The sequence below is a fragment of the Chrysoperla carnea genome, chromosome 5 (assembly GCF_905475395.1).
Source record: "Chrysoperla carnea chromosome 5, inChrCarn1.1, whole genome shotgun sequence".
Classification (NCBI taxonomy): domain Eukaryota; kingdom Metazoa; phylum Arthropoda; class Insecta; order Neuroptera; family Chrysopidae; genus Chrysoperla; species Chrysoperla carnea.
Window position 1 is genome coordinate 4,750,036 of NC_058341.1, and position 26,421 is coordinate 4,776,456.

General features: G+C 29.5%; 9 protein-coding genes across 10 annotated transcripts; 1 reads left to right on the top strand and 8 right to left on the bottom strand.

Annotated features, from left to right (window-relative positions):
* Nucleotides 1–3,523: 3,523 nt before the first annotated feature.
* On the bottom strand, nt 3,524–4,184 carry LOC123301620 (apolipoprotein A-IV-like). The gene has a single exon (XM_044884451.1). The coding sequence runs from the start codon at nt 4,136–4,138 to the stop codon at nt 3,587–3,589; it is 552 nt and encodes a 183-aa protein (XP_044740386.1). The 5' UTR covers nt 4,139–4,184; the 3' UTR covers nt 3,524–3,586.
* On the bottom strand, nt 3,587–4,138 carry LOC123300310 (apolipoprotein A-IV-like). The gene has a single exon (XM_044882865.1). It carries the CDS (start codon nt 4,136–4,138, stop codon nt 3,587–3,589), a length of 552 nt encoding a protein of 183 aa, XP_044738800.1.
* A 3,423-nt stretch (nt 4,185–7,607) lies between the features above and the next one.
* LOC123301612 lies at nt 7,608–9,030 on the bottom strand. The gene is made up of 2 exons (XM_044884442.1): nt 7,931–9,030; nt 7,608–7,737 (listed from the first exon to the last, which is right to left on the bottom strand). The coding sequence occupies exon 1, from the start codon at nt 8,690–8,692 to the stop codon at nt 8,042–8,044; it is 651 nt and encodes a 216-aa protein (XP_044740377.1). The 5' UTR covers nt 8,693–9,030; the 3' UTR covers nt 7,608–7,737; nt 7,931–8,041.
* An 886-nt stretch (nt 9,031–9,916) lies between these two features.
* Nucleotides 9,917–11,485, bottom strand: LOC123301618. The gene is made up of 3 exons (XM_044884450.1): nt 10,837–11,485; nt 10,181–10,549; nt 9,917–10,046 (listed from the first exon to the last, which is right to left on the bottom strand). The coding sequence occupies exons 1-2, from the start codon at nt 11,311–11,313 to the stop codon at nt 10,475–10,477; spliced, it is 552 nt and encodes a 183-aa protein (XP_044740385.1). The 5' UTR covers nt 11,314–11,485; the 3' UTR covers nt 9,917–10,046; nt 10,181–10,474.
* Nucleotides 11,486–12,304: 819 nt separating this feature from the next.
* LOC123301617 lies at nt 12,305–14,016 on the bottom strand. Its single transcript, XM_044884449.1, has 2 exons — nt 13,872–14,016; nt 12,305–12,968 (listed from the first exon to the last, which is right to left on the bottom strand). Exons 1-2 carry the CDS (start codon nt 13,914–13,916, stop codon nt 12,459–12,461), a joined length of 555 nt encoding a protein of 184 aa, XP_044740384.1. The 5' UTR covers nt 13,917–14,016; the 3' UTR covers nt 12,305–12,458.
* Nucleotides 14,017–15,927: 1,911 nt separating this feature from the next.
* On the bottom strand, nt 15,928–17,186 carry LOC123301621. Its single transcript, XM_044884452.1, has 2 exons — nt 17,036–17,186; nt 15,928–16,450 (listed from the first exon to the last, which is right to left on the bottom strand). Exons 1-2 carry the CDS (start codon nt 17,078–17,080, stop codon nt 15,947–15,949), a joined length of 549 nt encoding a protein of 182 aa, XP_044740387.1. The 5' UTR covers nt 17,081–17,186; the 3' UTR covers nt 15,928–15,946.
* Nucleotides 17,187–18,040: 854 nt separating this feature from the next.
* On the top strand, nt 18,041–19,323 carry LOC123301616. The gene is made up of 2 exons (XM_044884448.1): nt 18,041–18,196; nt 18,719–19,323. Exons 1-2 carry the CDS (start codon nt 18,152–18,154, stop codon nt 19,232–19,234), a joined length of 561 nt encoding a protein of 186 aa, XP_044740383.1. The 5' UTR covers nt 18,041–18,151; the 3' UTR covers nt 19,235–19,323.
* Nucleotides 19,324–20,417: 1,094 nt separating this feature from the next.
* Nucleotides 20,418–24,718, bottom strand: LOC123301626. Of its 2 annotated transcripts, XM_044884459.1 has the most exons (3): nt 24,662–24,718; nt 21,767–21,806; nt 20,418–21,149 (listed from the first exon to the last, which is right to left on the bottom strand). In XM_044884459.1, exons 1-3 carry the CDS (start codon nt 24,664–24,666, stop codon nt 20,655–20,657), a joined length of 540 nt encoding a protein of 179 aa, XP_044740394.1. In that variant the 5' UTR covers nt 24,667–24,718; the 3' UTR covers nt 20,418–20,654. The 2 variants fall into 2 exon arrangements, with proteins under 2 accessions (XP_044740394.1, XP_044740393.1); XM_044884458.1 differs by lacking the exon at nt 24,662–24,718 and having other exon boundaries at nt 20,419–21,149; nt 21,767–21,915.
* Nucleotides 23,230–24,758, bottom strand: LOC123301625. Its single transcript, XM_044884457.1, has 2 exons — nt 24,622–24,758; nt 23,230–23,769 (listed from the first exon to the last, which is right to left on the bottom strand). The coding sequence occupies exons 1-2, from the start codon at nt 24,664–24,666 to the stop codon at nt 23,275–23,277; spliced, it is 540 nt and encodes a 179-aa protein (XP_044740392.1). The 5' UTR covers nt 24,667–24,758; the 3' UTR covers nt 23,230–23,274.
* Nucleotides 24,759–26,421: the final 1,663 nt, after the last annotated feature.

Here is a 26,421-nt window from a genome sequence, read left to right on the forward strand (position 1 = left end):
AGTTCACCATCAATCTCATCCAATTTTTTACGTTTTGTCTTGCCGATTTTACATGCCCCACAATCTTTATCGGATGGTTTAATTTGGATACCCAATTTTCGTTTCGATGATGATGTCTGTGATACCGCTGTTTCTTCATTATTTATAGCTGTATCATCTTCTTCATAGTTATAAGCATATGTTTCTTTTTGTTTTTCTTCATCCATTTTTCGTTTGGATAATGTCCGTGATATGACCTGTTTCTCCTTTCTTCTAATTTCACCTTTGTCCAAATTCATAGCTTCATCATCTTTTTCATAGATAAACGGATATGTTTCCTTCTTTCTCTCTCCACAGCTTGCCATTCTTTTAAATATATCAAAAATTGAATTAGATTTTTTTCGATTATTCCCGTCATGATCGTCATCACTTGATTTAACCTTGTTTTTTTCATTATATTCGTCATAATCGTAGTCATTTGACATGCTCTTGTTTTTTTTGGAACTATATTTAGCATAATCGTAATTACTTGAAATGGCCTTGGATTTTTTTGGATTATACTCGGCGTAATCATAACCACTTGACGAGTTCTTGAATTTTCGTCGATGATACTCGTCATGATCGTAGTCACTTGACATGACCTTAGATTTCTTTGGATTATATTCGTCATGATCGTAGTCGCTTGACATGACCTGAGATTTCTTTGGATCGTACTCGTCATAATCGTAGTCACTTGATAAAACCTTCGATTTCTTTGGATTATTCTCGTCATAATAGTCATTTACCCTCGTTTTTCGATTGTAGTCGTCATAATCGTCTTGGGACATAGCCTTGGACTTTTTTCGATAATACTCGTCAGGATCGTAATCACTTGACATGGCCTTGGATGTTGTCTTACTTTCATCGATTAAGTTTGTTACGATTTCGGTTGGTTTAACCTTTTTCAATTGCAATTTTTCTTGAAGACTTAACGTAGATTGTTTTTCTGGCATTACAACTACCGGTGAATCGGTTATCTTTTGCGATTTGAATTTTGCTTCAAGCTCACCCATAACGATATTCGTATTTATTATATTTTGTATTGTTTTTTGAAGTTCTTCATTATTTAAATCAATATCGCTGTAAGAATCCGCTGCCGTTGTTGAGGTATGAGCAACCATTTTGTTAGAATTATCATCGTGATTTTCTTTTAGTTTTTCCAAGCATTGTATTTTGTCTTTCCCTTGTAAACTGTCACATTTTTCAATAGCAGCATTCACATCATTAACCAATTCTTTTAATTCGTTTAAATGCTTAATACGATCTTTTTTCGCTTGAAAATTTGAATCTATAAAATTGTATTAGTTTGTAAAATTATATTTCGTATAATAGGAGAGTTGAAAGCACATGATCTTAAAAAATTCGAGCTAATTGTCCGAAGTTTCATAAAGGTCATTTTCGACAAGACTTAATTTTAAGCCATGGCTTAAAACATTGGTCTTGCGCATACGATAGTGCAGTACAGTAAGCTAACTCTGGGCACTAAGTTTTGACATTGGTAAATGAATAAATCCAAATTAGCGAGTGACTTACTGAACTAACTTGAAATATTTATAATAATTTTATAAAAATGAGCTTAAAATGCATGGATTGAATAAAAGCGTGATATTAAAACTTAAAAATTATTTACGAGTTGATTTATGCGATGGTTTTGTATCAATCTTAGCTTGCAATTCTTTTGCTGCTTGTATAGCACGCTCAATAGCTCCAATTGATAATTTTTTTAAATCTTCACGTACTTCATTAACTGTAATTAGTAATTATTTTTATTTTGTTAATTAAAAATTAAATTTATTTACGGGATTAATTAATTACAGGTAATGGATCGATCACACACTAAGGAAATCAGCACAAAATATAACTTAGATACAAAAGTTTAGACTGGAATTCCCAAGGCAGAAGACGCAAAGGAAGTCTAAGCCATATTGTGGAAAGGTGTAGTGTAAAACGGAGATTAACAGCTTGGAAAAGCATAACCTTAGCCTTAAATAGAATTACCTTCAAAGCATTCATAGAATTTCTATGCTCCATTAAGAGATATATAACAGGTGAGAAAAAAGTTTACTCAAATTGATTTAATTTAAGGTAGTACGAGCGCTAAGGCAAGTTAAGAGTGTGGTTGAAATTATTTACACCTTATTTTCAACTTTGATAATGAATTTTGTTATAACTTCATGAATGTAGACGAAAAATAAGAATCAATTTTTTCGATATCTTCCTTGGTTTTCGAAACATAAGACCAATGTTAAATATGCCTACTTTTCAAGTCATTTATTTATTTCATAAATTGGGCAACCCTACATTTTCAGAAAAATCAAACCTTTTATCCAAAATTACCCTGACGCTCTTACATTCTTTATGTTATTAATTTATCTAGATAATTTTAACTATTTTTTGTATTGGAAAACCGATATTGAAGGATAGACCTTTACTGGATGTTATAAAAAAAAAAAATTAAATAGAATAGTTTTTATGCTACATTTACAACAAACGTGTAGATAAAGTTGCCTAAGCTAATATAAATAATTATAAAATTATTTACCGCGTGAATCATTAAAAATTTTTTTATTTAAACCACCACATAGACGTACAAAAACTTTATCTAATGCTTCATTGATTTTTATAGCATGTTCCATTAATTTTGGATTCTTTTCTTGTAATTTTAATGAACAATCTTGCAGTGTATGATTGAATGTTTTTTTCATTTTTGGATGTTGTCTGATTGCTTCATCAACAATTTTATCCATAATTTTATTGAATTGATTTAATGAGAATACCGCTGAATCTCGTATTGTTTTGTATATGGCTGTTTCCATACCTAATTTTTTATCAATATTATTAAAAACATCATTAATCAAGACTGAAGCAATCGGGAGCATTGGAGCAATGATTGTCCGAGCCCCCGTGAGTCGAGATATCCTCCTCCCTTCGTCAGATAAAAAAACTTACCTAATGAATGTTTCCATTTTTTTACGATACGATTAAACTCATCATTATCAATATGATGATGATGATTTTTCGATATCGATTTTGTTGTATTTTTATCACTAGTGTCGTCACTTTTTGATGATGGTGGTGAATCTGATGGAGGGTTGCTTGATGATTTATTATTACATGTTGTTGCTGATGTTGATATTTTTGATGTTAAATATCTGTGATGATGGATCAAATGAAAAAATTTCTGAAACAAAAAAGAGATCTGAGTCAATCGATGGAATCCCTAGAATATGTAAAAATTCTGACGCCATTTATCATGTAGCGATATGTCAAGATCCAATTTTTATAACAAAAAAATTCATCGGGAAATCGTTATTTTTGAAGAAAACGTGAAATAACGAAATAGTACATTTTTTGGAGAGATTCTAAGAAGCAATATGAATGCCGCTTAGATCAAAATTCCAACCCATTTTTCCAGCTAGGGACTGGTGTTAGTATCAATAGAATTGAAAAACTTTCTCATAAAAAAAAGATATAATCTTTATTAAAGTTTGTTTTAGCTATCAAAATATTCCACATACAAAATTTAATTTCTTAAAAATAAAAGAAGGCGGAATCATTCTGGGAAATTTCATGTTTCGGGTTTTGAATTACTCCCACTGTGTAAGTTAAGTTTTGATCCAGCATCTCTTTTTATATCTTCATATTTTGAATTGGCTTCTCTTTTTAATTCATCAATTTTTGAATTGGCTTCTTTTTTTATCTCATCATATTTTACATCAGCTTCTTTTTTGATTTCTTCAACTTTCGATTCAACAACTTTTTTCATATCATCTATTTTTGAATCAGCACCTTTTTTCAAATCTTCAATTCTTGCATCAGCTACTTTCTTTATATCTTCAATTTTGGATGCTGCATCTTTTTTTATCTCTTCCATTTTTGAATTAACTCCTTTTTCGATCTCTTCAACTTTTGGACCAATATCTTTTTTTACATCTTCAAATTTGGCACCAGCATCTTTTTTCAATTCTTCAAGTTTGGAATCTACATCTCGTTTTATCTCTACCAATTGTTTTTTAGCAGCTTTTTCTATTTGTTCAAGTATAGAGCTTGCATCTTGTTGTATCTTGTCAAGAGTAAAGCTAAGATCATCTGAGGAAGCAGCTTTATGTTTTTTCGACATGTTGGTTTCAGAATCGTTTTTCCAATTTGTTGTATGTTTTCACACAATCTCCGGTTGGTATTGAATCCGTATGATTTTAGAAATCTTCTTAAGACTGGTTTCAGAATTGTTTTAAACTTAATTGTAATGGTTTCGGAATAGTCTTCAAACGATTTCAGAATGGTGAAGTTTGGTTTTAACAAAGGAAATCACGATTCGATCTAGAACGACGGAATAGAAATGCAAGAACGAAAAATCAGACAGTAGATGAGAAAATTTTATTCAAATTAGAACATTTCTCAGAATTCAAAGCTTATTTTAAAGTTTTACTCATAAATGAAACTCGAAAAAACTCGAAGAAACTCATTTTGCTTGGTTTTATGTGACAAAACAAATTTTTGGCGTACTTGTTCGAAGTAATGTACTTCTTTGGGTTTGATGAATAGAATCCAATACAAAAAGTCGTAACAGACACTATACGCTACTTTTGCGTTACAGTAGTTGCGTTTATATATTTTAAGAGATTATAGTTTCAAGCATAAACTTACCTTATGATTTCGAATCATAATTTCAAGAAATTTTGAAGTTTTTTCAAAATAAAGTTCGGATTTTCACATAAATTTTCGTATTTGATTACACAACATTGCCAATTAAATTTTAAAATGTTTCTAAAATATATGTTAGTTAATTTTGATACGTTTTAAAATCCATGTTTTAAAATTTGAAACCATAAAAAATTTTTTCTTAAATGCCAAACGACATGTTTAATGACAACGCGTTCATGATATAATTATTTATTAAATTATCTAATCAAAAACATAGCGACATAAAATATTATTTGAAAAATTTGTTGATCTTTTTTATGGCAAAGTTTACTTGATTTGATTCCACATTTTTCTATTGTTTTATTCATGGTAGGATTTTGGGATTGATTCTCAAAATTTAGGTCTCCTGTTTGTTTGCTGATTCTATGTTCTGCCGGTGGAATGAAGACTCGATTGGATAAGCATAAATTTTGTGCTTTATCTTTTTTTAGACCTGTAAAGTACCTCTTAAAGTAACTCGACTTAAGCAAAGATTTATGTAGATATGCTTTCGTTTTTGAGCTACGTAACAATAAAGCCGAAAAAAAGTGATTTGCTAGGTGTTCGAATGTTAATTGTAACAGCCTTATAGAGTCACGAAAAATTAATTTTGTCAATTTTATCAATTGTTGTTACAGTGGAACCTCGATAATTCGAACCTCGTTATGTCGTTATCCTCAGTAAGTCGAAAAAATTTCCATTCCTTTCAGCTGAACCCCTATATACGCGGTATCTCGAATTATTTAGTCTTAATGTAACTCGAACAAAATGTTACTTCCTTGCGAGGTATCTATAGTAGATTTGTAGGTAGGTGCATACTATCTAACTCGAACTCAAAACTTCTAGCCTAAAAAATCCACCTTTGGAAGGTCGAAATATCTAAAAAAAAACTTAAGTCTGTAATGAAATTATTGTGTGTAAGAATAGAATCTTCATAAATCGATTAAAGATCGAACCGGAAAATTTTTTAATAGAGATTTATATCAACCTCATTTTTCTTCCCAAGAAAAAACGAATTCCACAAAACTTAAAATGAATTATTTTATTGAATTACAAACATTATTAAATAAAAAAACAAAAATTAAGCTTCTAAAACTAAATTTTTGCTTATTAAGATGTTCTTAATATTTTTTTATTCTTTAGATTTTTTTATCTTTCCACGTAAATATTTCGCTGATTTTTCAATTGTATCTAAAGCTTTCACCGAAAAATCTTGTACACTTTTTTTAATTACTGTTTGTGTTTCAGGTGAATGAATTTTTTTTTGTAATTTATTTGCTTCAATTGAAATTTTTTGTGTGACCGTTTTCCAATTATCTTTCATTTTTTCAATATCACCATTTGTGTCTTCATTAAAATTATCCACAATTGTTTTAACATTCTTTTGGAATTCAACTAAATGTTGTTGTAAATCGTTTGATTCATTTTTTGATAATTCACTGCGTACATTTTCAACGAGTTCATCGGTTAAAGATTGTTTGATGGTTACTGCTGGATGTTCTTCTTCATCATCGTCATCGTCTTCATCATCTGCACTGGGTACAATTCTTTGTGCTGGAGGTTGTTTAGATGCCATGTCCCTCGTTTTTTGAATCTGAAATCGATGAGACCTCGAAGAACATACACCGCGAAGACTGTTACAAGATAATATTGAAAAATTGAAACATTTAATTGGTCCCCATACAATTAATTTCGATAAATTTTATGATGCCATTTGGAGCCGTTAATTAATGAAATGAAATGTCATTCGAACCATAAAACAAATGTTTGTTTATAATTTTCCCTTGCTGACCATAGCAAACTTATTTTGAATTCTAGTATTGAAAACAAAGCTTACAAATTTAAATCTATCTTTTTTTGGGGGATAGATTTTGGTACCACATTTTTTCACTTCGGGGCCTTAATTTTACTTTAGCACTTACAAACCACTCAAATCCAAGTATCTTCAATTAGTAAAAAATTCGAAAACGCGGAAAAAATGTGTTATTAAAGCAAATGTCAAGAAAAAAATTTATAATTGGTATAATTTTTATTATTTTAAATGCATATAATTTTTATATGAGCGACGATTCAATGGATAAATTACAATTAGGAAAAAAAATTATTGGGCAAGCAGCCCACGAAAAAATAGCTGAAGAAATCAAAAAAGTTACAACAAATTTAATAAATTCATTGACTGATAAAATTGGTAATAAATCATCGGAAACACTTGAACATATTAATGGATTCCAAGAAAGTGCTTTAGCATCAATTGATAAATTAAAAAGTTCAAAAGATAAAGATATGGATGCTTTAAAATCCGCATATAAACAAACAGCCGATGATATTAAAGGAGCGGCTGGGACGTTAAAACAAAAACTTGATCCAGAAAGTTTAGCGGTTGTTGGAGAAGAAATTGATTCGTATGCAACCAATCAATATGAGTTCATTATCAATGCTCTCAGTAAATTGGGCACAGTATAAAATTTCTGGGTGGTTTGTAGTTTCACTCTTGGAATGGAAGAGGTGTGATTATGAAAGAAAATTTTGGGAAGTTCATATCAGTTTTTTCCTTTGTTTTTAATAGGATCCTAATATTCTGTATACATATTTTCAAATAAATACACAAATCTAAACGTGTGAAGTTTTCTTAGCGTAGTTCGGGTAAATTTCATATTTTTAAAAATTGGGAAATTAGAGAACTTTGTTTTTACTATTTAACTATTTGGCAAAAGAGCTCTCATTAGATACCTTTTGTTTGCTAAATTTTATGCGGCTTGGTACGGACAAGAATTGGAATATAGAGGCTGGATTATTGCCAAATGCTGCCAATAATTACTTTTAATATTTGGATAATAATTACAAACTAATTGCATTTTTACTTTTTTTTTTCTTTTATTTATTTTTTTATTATTAATACAAAATGTCTGTAATGGTTCATAAAGTTTTATGAAATTCTTTTTTTATGGTTTTGTTACTTTTTCTTTAAAATTTTTTTTATCATCAACATTTCTTTGCAATTTCTTCTTGCGTTTTCTTCGAGCTGTTGATAACTATCTGTGAAAAATAAATAAGCAGAATTATTAATTTGATTAGGTGCTGCACTTTCAAATTTGAAAATGGTTAATACTAACACTCGTTTGAAAATTTTCGAAATTGTAGAAGAAAAAAGGTCTCGTACGGCAAAAACCCACACCCTTCTAGCATTTGCACACCTGCCGTAAGGTAAAAGATAAAGAAAATTTCTTACCAAATCGAAAAATGTTGGATGCAATGATTATGATCTTAAAGAGTTCCAATTCATCTTATACTCGGAACGGTTTCTAGAGGAATGGTAATAATTTGAAAGGGGGTGCCATGCTCAATATCCAAATATTTTTTTAATTGAGCTTATCCAACCTTCTTTCGTTACAACGCCCGTCTCCAAAGACTTCACATAATTATCAATTAATCCTTGAGTTTTGTTTACTGTTCCTTCGACACACGATTTAAAATCAGCACCACTTTTTGATGATTTTGTTGATACTACTGATGTTGTACTAGACTTAGCTCCCGGATCCTTCTTTCCCTTGTCCATCTTTGGAGCTTTGTTTAGAATTTTATCAGTTTTAGCTGCTTCTTTCAATATTTTATCATTGATTGATTTAAAATCCTTCTTAATTTTCTTCGCATCATTATATTTCATTTTCTCCATTTTTTTCGTGATTTCTGTATTTATTTTCTCGTTAAAACTTTCGATGTTCGATTTTTTTGTTGGATCTTTACCAAAAGTTTTAACCAATTTAGCTCCGTTTTTCGTATGTTCTTTCTTTACAGTGGTACATAATTTCTGAAATAATTTTTGTTTCACGTCATCACTGAGTTCTTTTTTGATAGCCGAGGATGTTTTGGACGCAGCTTTTTTGACATTTGCTGCTGAATCTGCTATTTTCGATTTCGATCCAGCTGATTTCGATTTCACTTCTTTTACTTTCGATGATGTTAAGTTGACATCAGATTTAGATTTACCCATATCGAATTTTTGTATGCCAAGCAAAAGAAATAAGAAACAAATTATCTTCTTCAAAAATTAGATGTGATATTTGCGTGAATACAAATCGAATTTATACCGGTTTTGCCCCGGTTTGGTTTGGTTTTAAATGTACAGAAAATAATTGCAAAGAAATGCTTTTGTTAAAAATTAATTTTTTTTTTATAAATCTCTAAAAATTACATTTTTGTTGGTCCAGAAAAATTAAAATTTTGACATGGTGTTGAAATTTCCAGATATTTTCAACAATCCACGAATATGATCAAATTATCAAACATATTTTCAATGTGTTTGACTCAAAATTGATTGATGAATCCGTTGTTTACTGCCATTTGATATGCGTGCCCAGTAACGCGATATGTTGCATAGTGAGGCGTTGTTTTTTGTTTAATTGCAAGTCAGTTGCGTAACCAATGATTTTTAATAGTCCAAGCAGTTTTGTGCGGTTCTTCGTGTCTCATCCCTACACTAGCAAATATTCGCGTAATTGCTGGATACTAACTACGTAAGTATCGATATGCGGAGGTATCGTAAGTATCGATACCTCCGGTATCGATGTTACCGGATTTAATTCTGTACAGCATTTACATAATTCGTTCGAATGCTTATGCATAGATAGTATCCAGCAATTCCGCAAATATTTACGTTTGTAGGGGTGAGACACCAAGTACTCACCTGTATCGCTCAAAATTGACGCCATGGTGCTTATAAACTTACTTATACAGTTTTACTTACTCTATAGCTAGTTACAATTTGCCAACAAAGAAAAATATAAAAAATTTCATAAAAAATATGTCCCATCTGGCAATCAGATTGGTGAAGGTCGAAACTAAATCTTTTATCTATGGGTCGACCTTATACCGTCTCCTGTACTATTAGGAATTTTTTTACCCAAAATTTACGGATATTTTGTTCTGCACTACTTTATTCACAATAATTCAGAATAAATTTTATCCAACAGCATCCGTTTTGTCTAGTTTTTATTAGCGATTTACATGAAAATTGGAGAGACAATATTTTTTTATGGAATTATATAACACTTCTTTTTGAGTAACAGATCAAATTATTGTTAAATCTCGAATCGATTAAAAAAAATTAAAAATTACAGCAACATTTTACTTTTTTTAAATAAATATTTATTATATTTTTATTAATTACAATATTTCTATGTTAATTTGTAATAATTTTTTCTTTTGCATAGATGAAATAAAATTTGGTAATGAAGAGAAAATTTATGACGGGAAGCTCTAAAGAATTTATCTACTGATTGGAATTTAGAAATTTTTTAATCATCAACATTTCTTCGCAATTTCTTTCTTTGAGCAATTGAAACAATCTGCAAAAAAAGGAGTTAAATTTCACTTATATTTGGGTAACCAAATTGTCCGGGAGCCACTGCAGTCGATAATTCATCTGTGAACCTAAGGTATGATAAAATTTACTATTATCATAAAATTTCGATAAACTTACTCATGCGAAAAGCATCCAAGATATCAATATTTTTTCAAAAAATTATTCGTATAATAACAATATTGTCGGTAACTTCCATTTGTTGCTATTGGGAAACAAATTGTATTCTACAGGAGTTGAATTCCATGACGATTTCTTTCGTCTGCAGTTCTCACTCATACTTCGAGATTCGGTTTTTAATATCCTAATTAGAACTTGGACTCTCGTCGGATCCGATCAATATAAACGCGGGCAGAATATTATGGGACATCAATTTTTCCTTTAAATCATTGATTTTACCCACGGAAATTAAAATCAAGATCCAAAGCCAAAGAACTTTTTAATTGACGCCCACCATCCATCGCTTGGCATAACTCCAGTCTCACAAGCCTTAAAAAAAGAAAAATTGTTATTCGAAGATGCACGATTTTCAGGAAAATATTAACCCCCCAAAACCTTCTTCTCGTGCGCTCGGATTTGGAATGTTTCAAATCTTTTGAGGATCTTTTTGAGCTTTCAAGAGCGGATAAAAGACTCATTTTAAAAACTTATAAAAACCGAGCAACGCCGGCCGTGTTTTAGAAATGAGGCTGCCAGAATAATTTTTAAACTACTGAACCGATTCACATTCAAGTAATGTCATAATAGGTTTTTTAGTGGAAAATATCTATTTATACCTTTACGTAATCGTCAATAATTTTTTGACCTTTATTCGCTGCCACTTCGTAAGTACTCATAATACTTCCACCATCCTTTGAAGTAGTTGATGTCTTCGACGCACTTGCAACTGCTCCTTTAAATGATGTTTTACTAGCTTTTACAGACACACCACGCACTGATTTATCGTGCTTTGCTGCATCTTTCAATATTTTATCTGCCAGTGATTTATATTCTTTTTGTACTTTTTTCGGATCCTGATATTTGATTTTCTCAAATTTTTTTGTTATTTCTTCATTTATTTTCTCATTAAATTTTTCCAATGTTGATTTTTTCGTTGGATCTTTTCCATATGTTTTAACAGCTTTATCACCGGCCCATTTAAATTCGTTTTTGATTTTAGTCGTTAATCTTATAAATAATTTTTTCTGAACATCTTCTCCCAGCAATGAAGTTTTTGATCCTTTTGAGGATTTTGTGGTCGATTTTGCAGCCATATCAGTAAAATTTGACAGATTTGTAAGTAAATTGTTACTCAATTGATGCAAACTGTAGATTTTGGATGGTAAAGAAAATAATTGCAAAGAAATGCTTTTGTTAAAAAATAGTTTTTTTATAAAAAAATGTCCAAAGATTGTATTTTTGTTACTTTTACTATAATTTTGACATGGTGTTTTGAAAAGAAAAAAACAATTTATGTTTTATGTTGTCTGATACGAAATTTTAGTTGGAAACAGTTTTAAATTCCATAGCAAACTTACAGAATTTTAAAACAAAAAAATATTTCAATTTTTAATATGCATTGTGCACATTTTAGTTTTTTTTGTCGACTTTCTAACTTCATTTATCGAGATGTGAATAAAATTTCTAGCTGAATAATTTGTGCACAATTCGTTTTTTTTTTTGGCTTTGCAGTTTCAAAATTGGCCGAGATTTGAAATTTTAAAATTGAATTTTTTTGCACAAATACTTTAGCTAGAACTTTTATTTGAACTTTTTTGCATAGTTTATTTGTAATTTGTAAAAAACTGATTAAAATCCCCCAACTACCCCTGAAAAATGGGAATTAGGAATGCCCCTGAGAGGTCGATTTTTTTTTCGAAGTTTTCTACAATAAGCTTGGCAACAAATATCGAGCGACATGTCGCCCAATGTTGCCTCAGTGGAATTGCGCCTTAATAAACAACTGTGGAAATTTTCCAATATGCTTCAATTTTTTCCTGTTAGATAATTAGTTTAATTGTCTTAATAAGGTTGACCTTCACTCATCTAATGTCTCGTCTGTACCAGACGAGATATTTTTTATGAAATTTTATTGATTTACAATCACGAATATTGAGTTAGCTTGTCTATTGAAAAGTGTTCAAGGCTATTTTTAATTAAATTTGTATTTATGGAACTTTGGAGTTGTGAATTATGGATTTAATTTTGTGGAAATAAAGATAATAACTTTTTTGATTAGAAAAAATATTTTAGTTTTTATTAAAAAAAAAAAAGAAAACTGCATAAATTGTAATTATTTTCACATGACATAGAGTTTGATGCTTTTTGAATTATTAGAACAAATCGAAAAATATAAATATCAATAATCCATGCCAGAAATTTACAAAAAAAAAAAAGGAATAAATTATTATCTAATTATTTAAGGTGCTTTACTTTCTGTTAATTTATTTTGGAGTTCCTTCGCTGCAGCTGTTGCTTTATCAATTGTTTCTTTTGTCATTTTTTGCAAATCAGCCATGATACCACTACCATTATCTTTTAAAGTTTTTTCCAAAACTTTGGATTCATCAACAACTTTCTTAACGGTTTCTTCTAATTGTTGTTGAATTTTTTCTGCGCTAGCAGCAACTTCTGGATTATCTTTCTTGAATTTAGCTAATTGTCCATTAATTGAGTCTTGGAACTTCTTGACAGCTTCTTTAGCTTCTGGTTCTAATTCTTTTGATTTTTTACCAACTTCTTCTACAAATTTGTTAATTTCACCAACTACCTCTGTTGTGGCTTGTTTTAAACCTACGACAGCATCTTCACCAAATATGTTTTTAGTGCCTTCTAAAAGTGCAGCATTGAAATTATTCATAAGTGTTTCTAAAGTTTGTGTGTCTGCTGCTGGAGCAGGGGCATCTGGTTTTGGAGCACCAAAAACGTTCTATAAAACAAAATAAATTTTATAAATTCTATTAGAAATAATTAAATAAATGTAAGTTATTAATTAAGGAAATACGATTTTTGATGTCGAAATTTAAAAGTAAATCTCCTATTTTGATGAAAATTTGATATTAACGAAATTAGCTAATATTGTGAAGTTTTGATCAAATATTAAATTCAAAATCTTTCATATTTTCTGAAAAATCTACATCAATCTGTTCATTTTAGGGAAAAATACGTCGTAAAAAAGTTGTTAAACTTAAAATTTTCAACCGATCTGTATATTTTGATTATTTCAAATCTTTCGCATTTTCAGATTGAAAATTTTTACGCTTTATAACTTTGGATTGAAGTGTGTCTTCCCTAAAATGTCCAGTTTTTTAAATATATTCATAAGAACTGCGGAAAAACGCGGAAAGTTTTATTACGGTATCAATTTTAACCGAAAATTCTAAAAGTATTTTTTTTCTTAAAATGTTTTTAAGAAAAATAAAAAATTCCAATCAAAAACAGGAAAAATTTTAGTGCATTGATGTAAATTTTTCAGAAAATATAAAGGAGAAGAAAAAGACTCAATAACTTTAGACCGATCTTTTTTTTCTGCATCATTTTTCTGCAAAAATGCATCGTTTTTGAGTAAATTGAAAAAAAATTGTGGAAAAACATGGAAAATCGTTGATTTTTCGAAAAAAACCATTTTGTTTTTCTACGTATACGAGAATTTTTATTATTCAGTTCTCTGAAGGCCCCTAAAAATTTAACTGGTTAAGTAAGATATAATAATGGACAACTATGCCAAGTTTCATTCAATTCTGAATGCAAAGTAGCTATTACCGATAGTACTACCTTAATCAAAATTTCGATAAAAAAATCAAATAAAGTAAAATTATAGAAAATCTCTTACCTGCGCAACACAGACGAATGCCAAAGTAAAAACAATGAATTTCATTTTTATATAATATTTGTACTTTTAGTTTAGCTCAAAAATCAAAATTAGAACTGATGCCTTCAAGGATCTAACACCGGCTTTTTATACACAAAATATTGATTTGTTACAAAACATATTGAGTAGGGGTCGATCAAAGCTCTCGCAGTGTGGTGTTATCAACAAAATCATTTTTTTGTGACATAGTGAACTTAAAAGAATCATAGTTAGATCAAAAACATATTTGATCTTACATAAATAAAAACAGATGCATTCAATATTGTAAATATTTAGTTTATCAGACCCGTGCACACGAGAGGGGGGGGGGTTGTTTGGGTAGATCCCCTCATTGAGATTCTCTCCACATAAATTCAGTGCTGGATTTAGACTTAGGCACGTGAAATCCGTGCTTAGGGTGAGGCAAATTTTTGGTACCCCAAAATTTTTGGAAACTCAAAATTTTAAAGGCGAATAATTCAAGGACGAATCGAATTTTTCCAATAAAATGTATTGAATAATCTAATGATTGAATTTACTTTTTAATTTGCCGCAATGTTAATTTTTTAACCGACTTCAAGCAAAAACGGAGGAGGTTATCAATTCGACTGTATTTTTTTTATGTTTGTTACCTCAGAACTTTTGACTGGGTGAACCGATTTTGATGATTCTTTATCTATTTGAAAGCTGGTGCTTCCCGTGTGGTCCCATTTCATTTTGGTCCAGTTCTGACAGCGGCATTCATGAGAAAGCCATAAAAATCTTAAATTTTTAATAAGTATGCACGACAAAAGAGGGCAAATAACTCAATATCACGCCAACCGATTTCGATGATTGTTTTTTTAGTGACAAATTAGTTAGTGTACTTTAGATTCACTAAAAATCACTAAATAAAAAAAACTTAAAACTTTTTAATCTCATTATACATTGAGGTATTTTATATTTGGGATTGAAATTATTTGTACCCTATTTTCAACTTTGATGATGAATTTAGTTTTAACTTGATGAATGGATACGAACAAATAAGATTGCAATTTTTCGATATCTTTTTGGTTTTCGAAATATTGAAAGCTAAATAATAATTAAACAAAATTTTCAATTTTCGATGTTTTGAAAATTACCCCTGATATCAAAAAATTTTATTCTTACTTTTCGTCTTATTTTGTCAAGTTATAACATAATTCACCATTAAAAATGAAAATATATATTTATTAAATTTGTATTCACACTACTTAACTAAACCTTTTCCTTAATTATTCGGTCACAGCGGGTTTTTTTTTGTTAGTTTTGGAGAAATCTTTGAAAACATATCATCCATCTATCGTTTTGCCATAAAATCAATCTTAAATATGCTTACTTTTGAAATCAATTATTTATTTAAAAAATCGGGCAACCCTTACTAAAATTTTCATAATTGATTTATACTTAGTTCAACTTCATATGAACGAAAAATCAAGCATTTTTATTAAAAAATTCCTTGGTGCTCGTAAAGCCTTTAAATAAGCCAATAATCACTCCTTTAGAAACTGGTAATAGAATATTAGGATTAGAACTTATTTTTAAATTTATGATATTTTTTCCTTCCTAAGCGGTACATTTTTAGAACGTGAATGTATTTTTCGTCAAACCTAGACATAATAAGCTTGAAAATGAGTGGCGAATCATGAAATTTGATAAAAGAATAAGGAAAATTAGGGAAGAAAAATCAGGAAGATCAGAAAAAAACTTGCAAGAGTAATATATAAGATTTGCGACAAATCATTTGAAAGTTATCATTCGCATTCGCAATCGCAAATGAATAAAATACAACATTCGTCCCATCCCTATTGTAGGTATAAGGCAATCGGCTGGTGTCCCTTTGGTCTGAATTACTTAAAAATGCTTTATTCTGAAAAATTTAATCAACGGTGAAGGTAAAATTGAATTTTTAAACTATTAATTTATTATCGATCTATTTTATTTTATTTTGTTAATTTGGATAGATAACAAAAAATCAATACCAGAGTTTTACAACAACAAAAATAAAATATAAAAGATATTAAAGTGATTTTTTATTTTTAGAGGTTCTTTATTTCGGCTGCTGCTTCGTTAAATGATTCTTTTGATAATTTGTTCATATCATCATCGATATTGGAATTTGTGTCCATTTCCTTTTCCAAATTATCGGATTCATTTATAATTTGCTGCACGGCTTCCGATAATTGTTGTTGAACTTCTGGTCCGCTGGCGGGAACATTTGATTTGAATTTAGTTAATATACCCTTAACTTTTTCTTTGAAAACCTTGGTGGCTGATTTATTTTTCATAAATTTATTTTTAAATAGTTTATAAGCTTTTTTAAGAAGTTTTTTGCCCAATTTGTCCAAAATACCATGTTGTTTGACGGCTGTTTCTTTTAATTTTTGGACGGCTGCAGCATCTTCACCTGAAATACTATTGGTGCTTGCCGAGAGTGCAACAACTAAATTATTCGCAAGTGTGTCAAGTTCCGTATCAAATTTTGTTGTGTCAGGTTCAATGTTTGCTGTGTCAGTTTCTTGACTTGGAGCTCCAAATACGTACTATAAGCAAAAAGAATTTTTGTTTATATTTATAAACCTTTTTAAAACATCTGCAAGCACAATGTGTTAATTTATGATAGAACTAAAATCAGAGAATATTTTGTTAATGATTGAAATTTGAAAGATTGTTTTTATGGTCGAATCTTACAACTTTTTTTCTCAACAAAAATTATTTTATTCGGGAAATTATTTTGGTGTGGATTTGATTTTTATGAATCTTGCCTATCAAATATAAACAGAAATTTTGAAACTCGACTTCCCCGACTCGAGCCCTTTCGCGGGGATGAAGTCAAACCGGCATGAGTAGACACAGTGTTTTCTGAAGGTATTTTGGTCACTGATTAACGAATATGTGCGTTGATTTTACGAAAAGTTTTGCTAACAAAAATTTATTAACAATTTAACTGTTTAAATCGCTTTAATTCGAAAACTATCGATTGTAGCGACAAAAGTTGTTGACAAATTTGTGCAACATCACAGCCAAGAGCTTCTCAAGTATGACCTCGCGCTCATTAACGGTAATTATCTCCATAATTAATGAATATACCCAAAAAGAGAAGACAAATTGATAAAAAAATTTCTTACCTGTGCAAGACAGACGAATGCCAACGTAAGAACAATGAATTTCATGTTGATTGTTAATTTCAAAATCTAACACTGAAGCATTTTAAGGCCTCAAAATGCATTTTTATACAAAAACTTTTATCAATAACAAAGCTTTTTTTAATTGTTTTATCAATAACCTTATTATATTCTTTGTAAGTCAAACTAAATTTATATTCTTATTCTAATAATAAATTTTATATTCTTTTGTATATTAAAAAATTTGTTAAAACAAATTATTGACTGAGTTAATTGTTGAAATATCATGTATAGACAGTATTGATTACGTTTGTTTTTTACATCATGCAAGTAAAGAAAGATAGTCACTCTTAGATAGCCATACAGTCGTGTATATATAACACGAATACATAATGTATATACTATATAATGTTCTTACCTAATTTACGCCCTCGCGGCTAACCAGTGATTTTAAGGAACATTTTCTACATTTAAAATTTTGTTCTACTTTTAACGAGTTAGAAGATGCGTCCTATGAAAGGGACCAAATTGACCTAAGCATGTTCTCGAAATTTCAACTTGATATCTCTTTTCGTTTGTTAGTTATCGTGTTTACGGGCAGACAAACAGATGAACAGACAAACAGACGGGCAACCGAAAGTGGACTAATTAGATGATTTTACGAACACCTATTCCAAAATTTGAATATTTTTAAGCGTTACAAACTTGGGACTAAACTTAGTATACTCTGTTTATATTTCATATATACAGAGTATAAACATTTATTAATAGCCATATTTATTTAGGTCTTTTAGCAACAACCTTATATGCATATAAATATTTTATAAGTCAAAAACAATTTCGATTTTTAAAAATCAAAAATTTAATTTTTTATTCGATTTTTAAGAATTGCTTTTGAATTGATTTCCAAACGATTGAGTAATCAACACTGTCTATACATAGTATTTCAACAATTAATTGAGTCAATTGTTTGTTTGATTTGGTTTGACTTACATAGAATATAATAAGGTTATTGATAAAACAATTAAAAAAAGCTTTTTTTATTGATAAAATCTTTTGTATAAAATGCATTTTGTGGCCTTAATCAATCAGTGTTAGATTTTGAATTTAACAATCAACATGAAATTCATTGTTCTTACGTTGGCATTCGTCTGTCTTGCACAGGTAAGAAATTTTTGTATCAGTTTGTCTTCTCGAAAATTTTCATCGAAATATTAAACAATATTTTGTGTATTTTTTAAGTCTGGAAAAAAGCTTCCTTTATAGAGGACCAGAATATGGGTTTACAATTCAATTTCTTTAAATTCTTAGTCACGTATTTTTCTTTCAGTCAATAATTTGTCTATAATAGTCATGTTAATGGATAAACTTAAAAAATACTCAACCGATTAAAAAAAAAAAAATCTTTCATCTATAGGCAATTACATTATCAGCGAGTAACATGGGTTGTATGTAACATGACGTGATTAGATCCCTTTGAAAGATAATTTCCCGAATACAATAATTTTTGTTGAGAAAAGTTGTAAGACTCGACCCTAAAAACAATCTTTCAAATTTCAATCATTAACAAAATGACTTAACTAAATATTCTCTGATTTTAGTTCTGTGATAACTTAACAATTTATGGTTGCAGTTGTTTTAAAAAGGTGTAAAATTTAAAAAAAAAAAAATAATTTTTGCTTATAGTACGTATTTGGAGAAGAAACTGACACAGCAAACATTGAACCTGACACAACAAAATTTGATACGGAAGTTGACACACTTTCGAATAATTTAGTTGTTGCACTCTCGGCAAGCACCAACAGTATTTCTGGTGAAGATGCTGCAGCCGTCCAAAAATTAAAAGAAACATCCATTAAACAACATGGTATTATTACTGCATTTTTGGTCAAAAAACTTCTTAAAAAAGCTTATAAACTATTTAAAAAGAAATTTTTCAAAAATAAATCAGCCACCAAGATTTTCAAAGAAAAAGTTAAGGATATATTAACTAAATTCAAATCAAATGTTCCCGCCAGCGGACCAGAAGTTAAACAACAATTATCGGAAGCCGTGCAGCAAATTATAAATGAATCCGATAATTTGGAAAAGGAATTGGACGGAAATTCTAATATCGATGATGAAATGGACAAATTAGCAAAAGAATCATTTAGCGAAGCAGCAGCCGAAATAAAGAGACTCCAACAACCAAAATCACCTTAATTTGTTTATTTTATTTTTTTGTTGTAAATCTCTGGTATTGATTTTTTGTAATCTATCCATATTAACAAAATAAAATAAAATAGATCGATAGTAAATTCAATTTTACTTTCATCGTTAATTAAATTTCCATAACTGAAACTCATGCTAAGGTCCCCGCACTGAATTACCTCGAGGTACTTACAGATCTGTGAGTCTAGTGAGACTAACCAAACCTCTCTATTTGGGATTCGTAGGTACTTCCTTTTTTCGATTCCATCTTCATAATTACCTTTACAACTTGAGACAGCGAGTGAATTTTATATGCATTAACCTCTGCAGAGTGGAGTATTTATACCAAGTTTCCGGACAAAGTATAACGAAGGGATTTTTATGCTCAAAATTGATTCAAAAGACTATTTAGATGCAAAAGTACCTTTTATTTGGCAATCTTAATCCCTATCCTTATCTTAAACACGAAAATTCATTAAGAAATTCGATTCAATTCACAATCTCTAAAATAATTTGAATTAATCCATTTCGATTCCAAAACTGTGGATTCGGCAGGTAAAATAGAAGTGTTATCTAACAAACTACAATTCTGGCATTCATTTAAAGCGTATTTTTGTTTTCTTTGGGTCCAAATTACCTTAAAAAACGATTCTTATTGAAATCGATGACAATTGAATTTTTCGATTTTTTGGAAATTTTTCAAAGGGGTACCCCTTTAAAAAAATCGAGAAAATCGAAACATTTTTTTTGTCTCTGATTTTGCCAAAAATCATGTTTCTGGACCATTTTCACCCATAAATCATAAAAATTCACTGTAAAATTTGATTCAATTAAGAATTTGCAAAATAATTTGAAAGAATTTTTTTTTAATCCACAGTTGTGGATTCGTCAGGTAATATAGAAGCGTTATCTAAAAAACTACTATTCTGGCATTCATTTAAACCGCATTTTTGTTTTCTTTGGGTCCAAATTACCATAAAAAATGATTCTTGAATTCATCGATTCCTCATCATCATCGATTTCTATTGAATTCGATGACAATTGATTTTTTTCGATTTTTTGGCAATTTTTCAAATTGAGAAAATCGAACATTTTTTTTGTTTCAAGAGGCATAATGCGAATTTGGATTGAGGTTTTTTTTTTGGGAAAATAAAATCAGTAATTTCTTTGTTAAAAAAATATAGTTTTTATAAAAAAAAAATTCAAAAAAATCATATTATTTTTACATTACAATTTTTACATGGTGTTCTGTTTGAATTAGGCTTGATTCCACCAAAATTACATTAACTCGATTCAAGTAGAAAGCAATTTGGTGAAATAAAACCGTTAATACATTACCGAAATAATTTCGGTTTCGCCAAAGTAACAAAAAATCAATACCAGCAATTTACAAAAAAAAAAAAATAATAATAATAATAAATTATCTAATTATCTAAGGTTTCTTTGTTAATTTTGCTTGAAGTTCCTTTGCTTGGGCTGTTGCTTTGTCAATTGTTTCTTTTGTTAATTTTTGTAAATCAGCAATGATACCACTGGAATTATCTTTCAAATTCTTTTCCAAAACTTTGGATTCTTCTACAACTTTCTTAACGGTTGCTTCTAATTGTTGTTGAATTTTTTCTGCGCTAGCGGCAACTTCTGGATTTTCTTTCTTGAATTTAGCTAATTGTTCATTAATTGAGTCTTGGAACTTCTTGACAGCTTCTTTAGCTTCTGGTTCTAATTCTTTTGATTTTTTACCAATTTCTTCGATAAATTTGTTAACTTCACCAGCTACTAAGTTTGATGTTTCTTTTAAATTTTTTACAGCATCTTCACCTAAGAGATTTTTAGTACCTTCCAAGAGAGCAGCATTGAAATTATTTACAAGGGATTCAAGGTTTGGTGTGTCAGATGCTGGTGCCTGGTTTGGAGCTCCAAACACGTTCTGTAAAGCAAAATGAATTTTTGTTTTAAATTTTATACCTTTTTTAAAACAACTGCAAAGTTTTTAGGATCAAATCTTTAGTTGAATGAAAGTGAAAAAACCTTTTGCGTTTCATAAAAACTGTGCATAAAAATGTAAAACTTTTTTTTGGTAAAAACACTGACTTTGATAGTTAATTTCTCCTAAGCCGTTGAGAGAATCGATATGACTTTTTCACAAAAGACGTATAAAAGGATGATTAATTGATAATCTTTGGTATAATTTTCAATTTCATATCGATTCTTTGTACGATTTATAAGAAATGTGCCTTTTTTGGTGAAAACACGTACTTTGATACTTAATTTCTTCTAAACCGTCCAGATAATCGACAGGAATTTTTCACAAAAGACTTTTAAAAGGATGATTAATTTCATGAAAACTTTGCGTCATATTTTTTTCATTGTAATTAACAGCAAATCAAAAATTCAGATTTTTATCCATTGTTTTAATATCCGATCAACTTTGAAGTCCCAAAAAATACACTAATTTTCACGAATTATAAATATTTTTTCGGCTCGAATAATATTTCAATCAAAATTTCAATTTAAAAAACATAAAAATTGTACAAAATTTCTTACCTGTGCAAGACAGACGAATGCCAAAGTAAGAACAATGAATTTCATATTGATTGTTGTATAACAATTGTAAGATTATTTAAAAAAAAACACAAAATTAGAACTGATGCTTTTAAGGATCAAACAATTCCCTTTTATACCAAAAATATGGATTCGTTGTTTTGTTAGGGGTTGAATATAGAGAGTTCTCTCTTTCTTTCAAGTTGTTATCAATAAAAACTTTTTAACACAATGAACTTTTAAAAAAAATTTTATAGTTAGACCAAAAACAAATTTTATCTTTTTAACAAAATCAAAAGGAATGAATTCTTTATGTTTATTCTGTTCCAAAACTATTTCACAAATAAATTTAAAAAAAAAATCATTCAGAATTTTTTTTTAAATGGTAAAGAATCTTTGTTGCCACTTCTGAAATGGATGCCATGGACAATTGCGTACCAATTTTTAACCAATTTCAAAAAGATAGGAACTTCTCAATCAATTTGACACGATTTTTGTTGATTTTAAACAAAATTTGTAAATTTTGATGAAGGATATCATATTCTAACATCAGATTGGACCTAATTCTCCGGGAATTGCGTACCAATTTTTAACCAATTTCTAAAATAGAGGACCTACTCAATCAAATTGATACGATTTTCTGGATTTTTCTGGCTTTGATGGGGGATATCAAAGTTTGATGGGGGATATCATGTTCTGACATCAGCTTAAGGACCTAATTCTCCGGGTTGCTTTAATAGTCAAATTAGATTCTAAAATGTAAGAGATAGAACAACACTTTAAATTGGAAAGTTGATCATTATAAAAAAACTAACTTTATTTAAAACATTTTTTCGAAGATCGTTAACTTTCGGAGGAAATGCGACTTAAAAATGCTTTTGCCAAAATTTGTCAAATTGAATAGAGGACATTCGACCTGAAAGATTTTGACCTGAAAGAGACACGTAATGCTCCAAAATTTCCATGCAAATAGTGACGTGAAAACACCTGATTCGATTTTTCTGAATCGATTTGTCTTAACCTTGCGAGTGCTACTGAAAATATGGCAATAATGAAAACTCTACATAGCGGCTGACTTTAAATGTAAATTGAAACGAAAAACACAAGTTCAGTAGTTTACAAAGCGACTTTAACAGTCGAGACCCATCATTGGGAACAATCGAGCTGGTATTGATTTTATTGGGTCCCGACTGTTAAAGTCGCTTTATAAACTACTGGACTTGTTTTTTTTTTTTAGTTTATTTACTCAGTCGGGTTTTTTTATTTTTTAAATAATTTTTCTTTTTCATTGCCCGTATATTGCTTCAATTACGATTCGAAAATTTTTTCCCATACTTGTGAGAAGTACTTACAAAACTGAAAAATACTATCCTCTGAAAAATTTAAACAACGATGAAAGTAAAATTGAATTATGAAACTAAATTTTAATTTACTACCGAAATATTTTCGATATTTTTTTATTTTTTATTTTGAGTAACAAAAAACAATACGAAATTTACAAAATTAAAAATCTAAGGTTTTTTTGGTTCTAAATATTTTGCTTGAGTTTCTTTTGCTGCAGCGATGAGTTTTTCGAATGTTTCTTTTGCCATTTTTTGTGCATCTTCCATCATACCTTTTGAATTTTCAGACATATTTTTTCCAAAGTTTTTAGTTTCTTCAATCACATTCTTCATGGATTTTTCAATAGCCTCTTGCATTTTTGCTGCATCTGGATGTGCTTTTTTCAATGAATCCAAATTTTCATTAAGTTTTGCTTGGAATTGTTCCATAACTTTTTTAGCTTCTGGTTCCATACTTTCGGATTTTACTTTAATATCATTCATCATTTTGTTAAGTTCACTAACCACGAGATTAGTGTTTTCTTGCATATGTTTAACGGCATCTTCACCCAAGATATTCTTAGCTCCGTCTTTTATGAAGTTATTGAAATTATTGAAAAGGGCTTCGATGTTTGATGTGTCAACTTCAGCTGTGCTGGCTTGGTTTGGAGCTCCAAAAACATTCTGCAAATAAAAAAACGAAATGAGTGCTAGAATTTTTTAGAAATAAAAAATAATTCAGAATATTTCTGAAAAACCGATACAAGTTCACTTATATATGATTACTCTAGCAAGTTTTTTTCTGTCCTACGCTATTCTTCCTTATTCCTCTATCAAATTCCATAATTCCCTTCTCATTTTCAAGCTTAGTATGTCTTGGTTTGATGAAAAATATACTCACGGTCTAAAAATGTACCGCTTTTGATTTTTTCATCACTATTCTACTAAATTTTCTGTTTGTTGTTTTTAGCTACTGGGTAGCCACGGGTTGCGGTAACTACAGGCGCGGAATTCCACACGAGTCGAGCTAGTATCTCATAAATATACTAAATTCTATTCTATTTAAACGGATTAAGGACAACGGATATCTTGAGCGTAAAAACGGTAAAATATTATTTATTCTATTTAAAAATAACTTTTTCTTTTACGGCAATGATCATATCCGGGAATTTACCTATCAAAGTAGTTCACTTATTAGTTTTTTTCGGGCTTGTTTGTCCTCACTAATGGAATTTTTCTTTTACGGAGTGTCTCAAAAAAAATGTATACACACTTTAATACCTAATTTTTTCTAATTTGCTTTTTTTCAATGTATAACTCAATTAAAATAATGGCTGATGTTCCGAAATTCCTAATGAAATGATTCGCCAAGTTCGTGATTCCATTACATCGCGTTATCAGCAATGTTTGAATCAATATTAACATTTGTACTGACTAATCAAATTTTAACAAAGTGTGTATACATTTATTTTTGGACACTATGTACTTCGATGAAACTTTTCAAAAGAAAAACTGATAAAATAAAAAATTTCTTACCTGTGCAAGACAGACGAATGCCAAAGTAAGAACGATGAATTTCATATTGATTGTTGCAATTTATTAAAGTTTAATATTATGAAATCCAAAATCTAGCACTGATAAATTTAAAGACCACAAAATGCATTTTTATACACAAAATTTTATCAATAACCAATTTTTTTTTGGACAATTTTTTTTTATTAAAATCAATTGATTAAAAAAAAGTGGCCTTATAACATATAGGTCAAATAGAATGTTGATATATAAAAAAATTTAAACGAATTAATTATCTTTTTTGATTTTTTAATCGATAAGAGAAACTTTCGAATTAATTTCTCAAAAATTCGATTGATCCATAGTACAATATACCAAATGTACCTAGAATCACCTACACCGACTATACCTGAAAGTGGTCTCTACAATATGCAATCTTTACAGTTCGAAAAATGAAAAACCCTGTCATTCAATCCTAACAAGTTTCTCTTATAAGCATCTTAATCTCTGAGCGCTTAGTAACAGATTGAGACAATTATTTTTCCCAATTTGGCTACGCTAACCTATAACAAAAGAGAAAATAATTGTAAATGTTATTTATTACTCTAGCAAGTTCTTTTCTGTCCTAAATTCCATAATTCCCTTCTCATTTTTAAGCTTATTATGTCTAGATTTAAAATATTTTCATGGTCTAAAAATGTACCGCTTAGGAAAAAACACGACTTTTAAAATTATTTTTAGTGCCTTGTATATTTATTGAAATCGATTCTATTTTATTATTTAAAAATACTTTTATTATGCAAAATAAAATATGACATATTTTTTTTAGAGAAAAAACGTGATCAAAATTTATAATTTAGATTTATTTTTATTTTATTTTATTTATTTTTTACATAATTGGATATCTAATTATAATTTTATATTGTGCTGAATAAATATTAACTGATAAAGCGGAAATTGATACCTATAGTATCTGCGGGTATCATTAAAAATCAATTTTGTTTTGTTGTGGAAGCGTTCCAAATAGTGATGTCGCGATAAATGAGATAAACGAAATGAGACGACGTGAATAACAGCGAAAGGCAATATTTTATTTATCTTTTAAGGACGTTCCACAAAAAATCCCCTTTTCTTAGGATCATCTTTGAATCGTGTATATGCATACTCATTAATGCCCTTTTAAGAAGGTAGATTTATTAATATCCGTTACAGTGTTCAATTTATAGATTTGATGCGTTGGAAAAGTTGGGAAATAGAACCAATTTTAATGAAACTTTTTGTAAAGTGTTTATAGGACTCCAAGGAACATTCATCCAACTTAATCTAATCATAAGGGGGCATAAGGCCCCAACGGGAAGCTTACGAAGCCCAAAATTTTGTTGAAATGGTTATTTTCACTTAAAATTGTCATCAAGTGGGTATTTTTGGTAGCTGAATATAAATCTCATGTCGTATTACACGGATTCTGTCATATCTTTCAAAAAAAATATTGTCATTTTTGGTCAAGAAAGTCACTTTTTTGGCACGGAACCGTCCAAACTGTCCTCTAGGGAGTATTTTGGGTTGCTGATTATAGATCCGAAGTAAGATTACACGGATTCTGTAACGTCTGTAACGTCTTCCGGAAATAGCGCCAGTTTTACCAGTAACTAAAAATTAAATATTTTTTTCTGAACAGAGTTTCTAGAAACTGCTACTAATACATTGATATAATTGTTTAAATATAAAATTTAGTATTTTAAAAATTTAAATGGCACGATTTTCGGAATGCGTGGCAGAATTCGTATAACCTGACATCGGATTCGTATTCAGCGACCAAAAATA

Coding starts and splice junctions, on each gene's coding strand:
- LOC123301621 (XM_044884452.1), bottom strand. CDS start 17,080: ATGAAATTCATTGTTCTTACGTTGGCATTCGTCTGTCTTGCACAG. Junction 16,451..17,035: donor CATTCGTCTGTCTTGCACAG/GTAAGAAATTTT, acceptor TTTTGCTTATAG/TACGTATTTGGAGCTCCAAG.
- LOC123301616 (XM_044884448.1), top strand. CDS start 18,152: ATGAAATTCATTGTTCTTACGTTGGCATTCGTCTGTCTTGCACAG. Junction 18,197..18,718: donor CATTCGTCTGTCTTGCACAG/GTAAGAAATTTT, acceptor TTTTGCTTATAG/TACGTATTTGGAGAAGAAAC.
- LOC123301625 (XM_044884457.1), bottom strand. CDS start 24,666: ATGAAATTCATCGTTCTTACTTTGGCATTCGTCTGTCTTGCACAG. Junction 23,770..24,621: donor CATTCGTCTGTCTTGCACAG/GTAAGAAATTTT, acceptor TTTTATTTGCAG/AATGTTTTTGGAGCTCCAAA.
- LOC123301612 (XM_044884442.1), bottom strand. CDS start 8,692: ATGGGTAAATCTAAATCTGATGTCAACTTAACATCATCGAAAGTAAAA.
- LOC123300310 (XM_044882865.1), bottom strand. CDS start 4,138: ATGTCGAAAAAACATAAAGCTGCTTCCTCAGATGATCTTAGCTTTACT.
- LOC123301617 (XM_044884449.1), bottom strand. CDS start 13,916: ATGAAATTCATTGTTTTTACTTTGGCATTCGTCTGTGTTGCGCAG. Junction 12,969..13,871: donor CATTCGTCTGTGTTGCGCAG/GTAAGAGATTTT, acceptor TTTGTTTTATAG/AACGTTTTTGGTGCTCCAAA.
- LOC123301626 (XM_044884459.1), bottom strand. Junction 21,150..21,766: donor CATTCGTCTGTCTTGCACAG/GTAAGAAATTTT, acceptor TTTGCTTTACAG/AACGTGTTTGGAGCTCCAAA.
- LOC123301620 (XM_044884451.1), bottom strand. CDS start 4,138: ATGTCGAAAAAACATAAAGCTGCTTCCTCAGATGATCTTAGCTTTACT.
- LOC123301618 (XM_044884450.1), bottom strand. CDS start 11,313: ATGGCTGCAAAATCGACCACAAAATCCTCAAAAGGATCAAAAACTTCA. Junction 10,550..10,836: donor TTATTGACGATTACGTAAAG/GTATAAATAGAT, acceptor TCTTTTTTTAAG/GCTTGTGAGACTGGAGTTAT.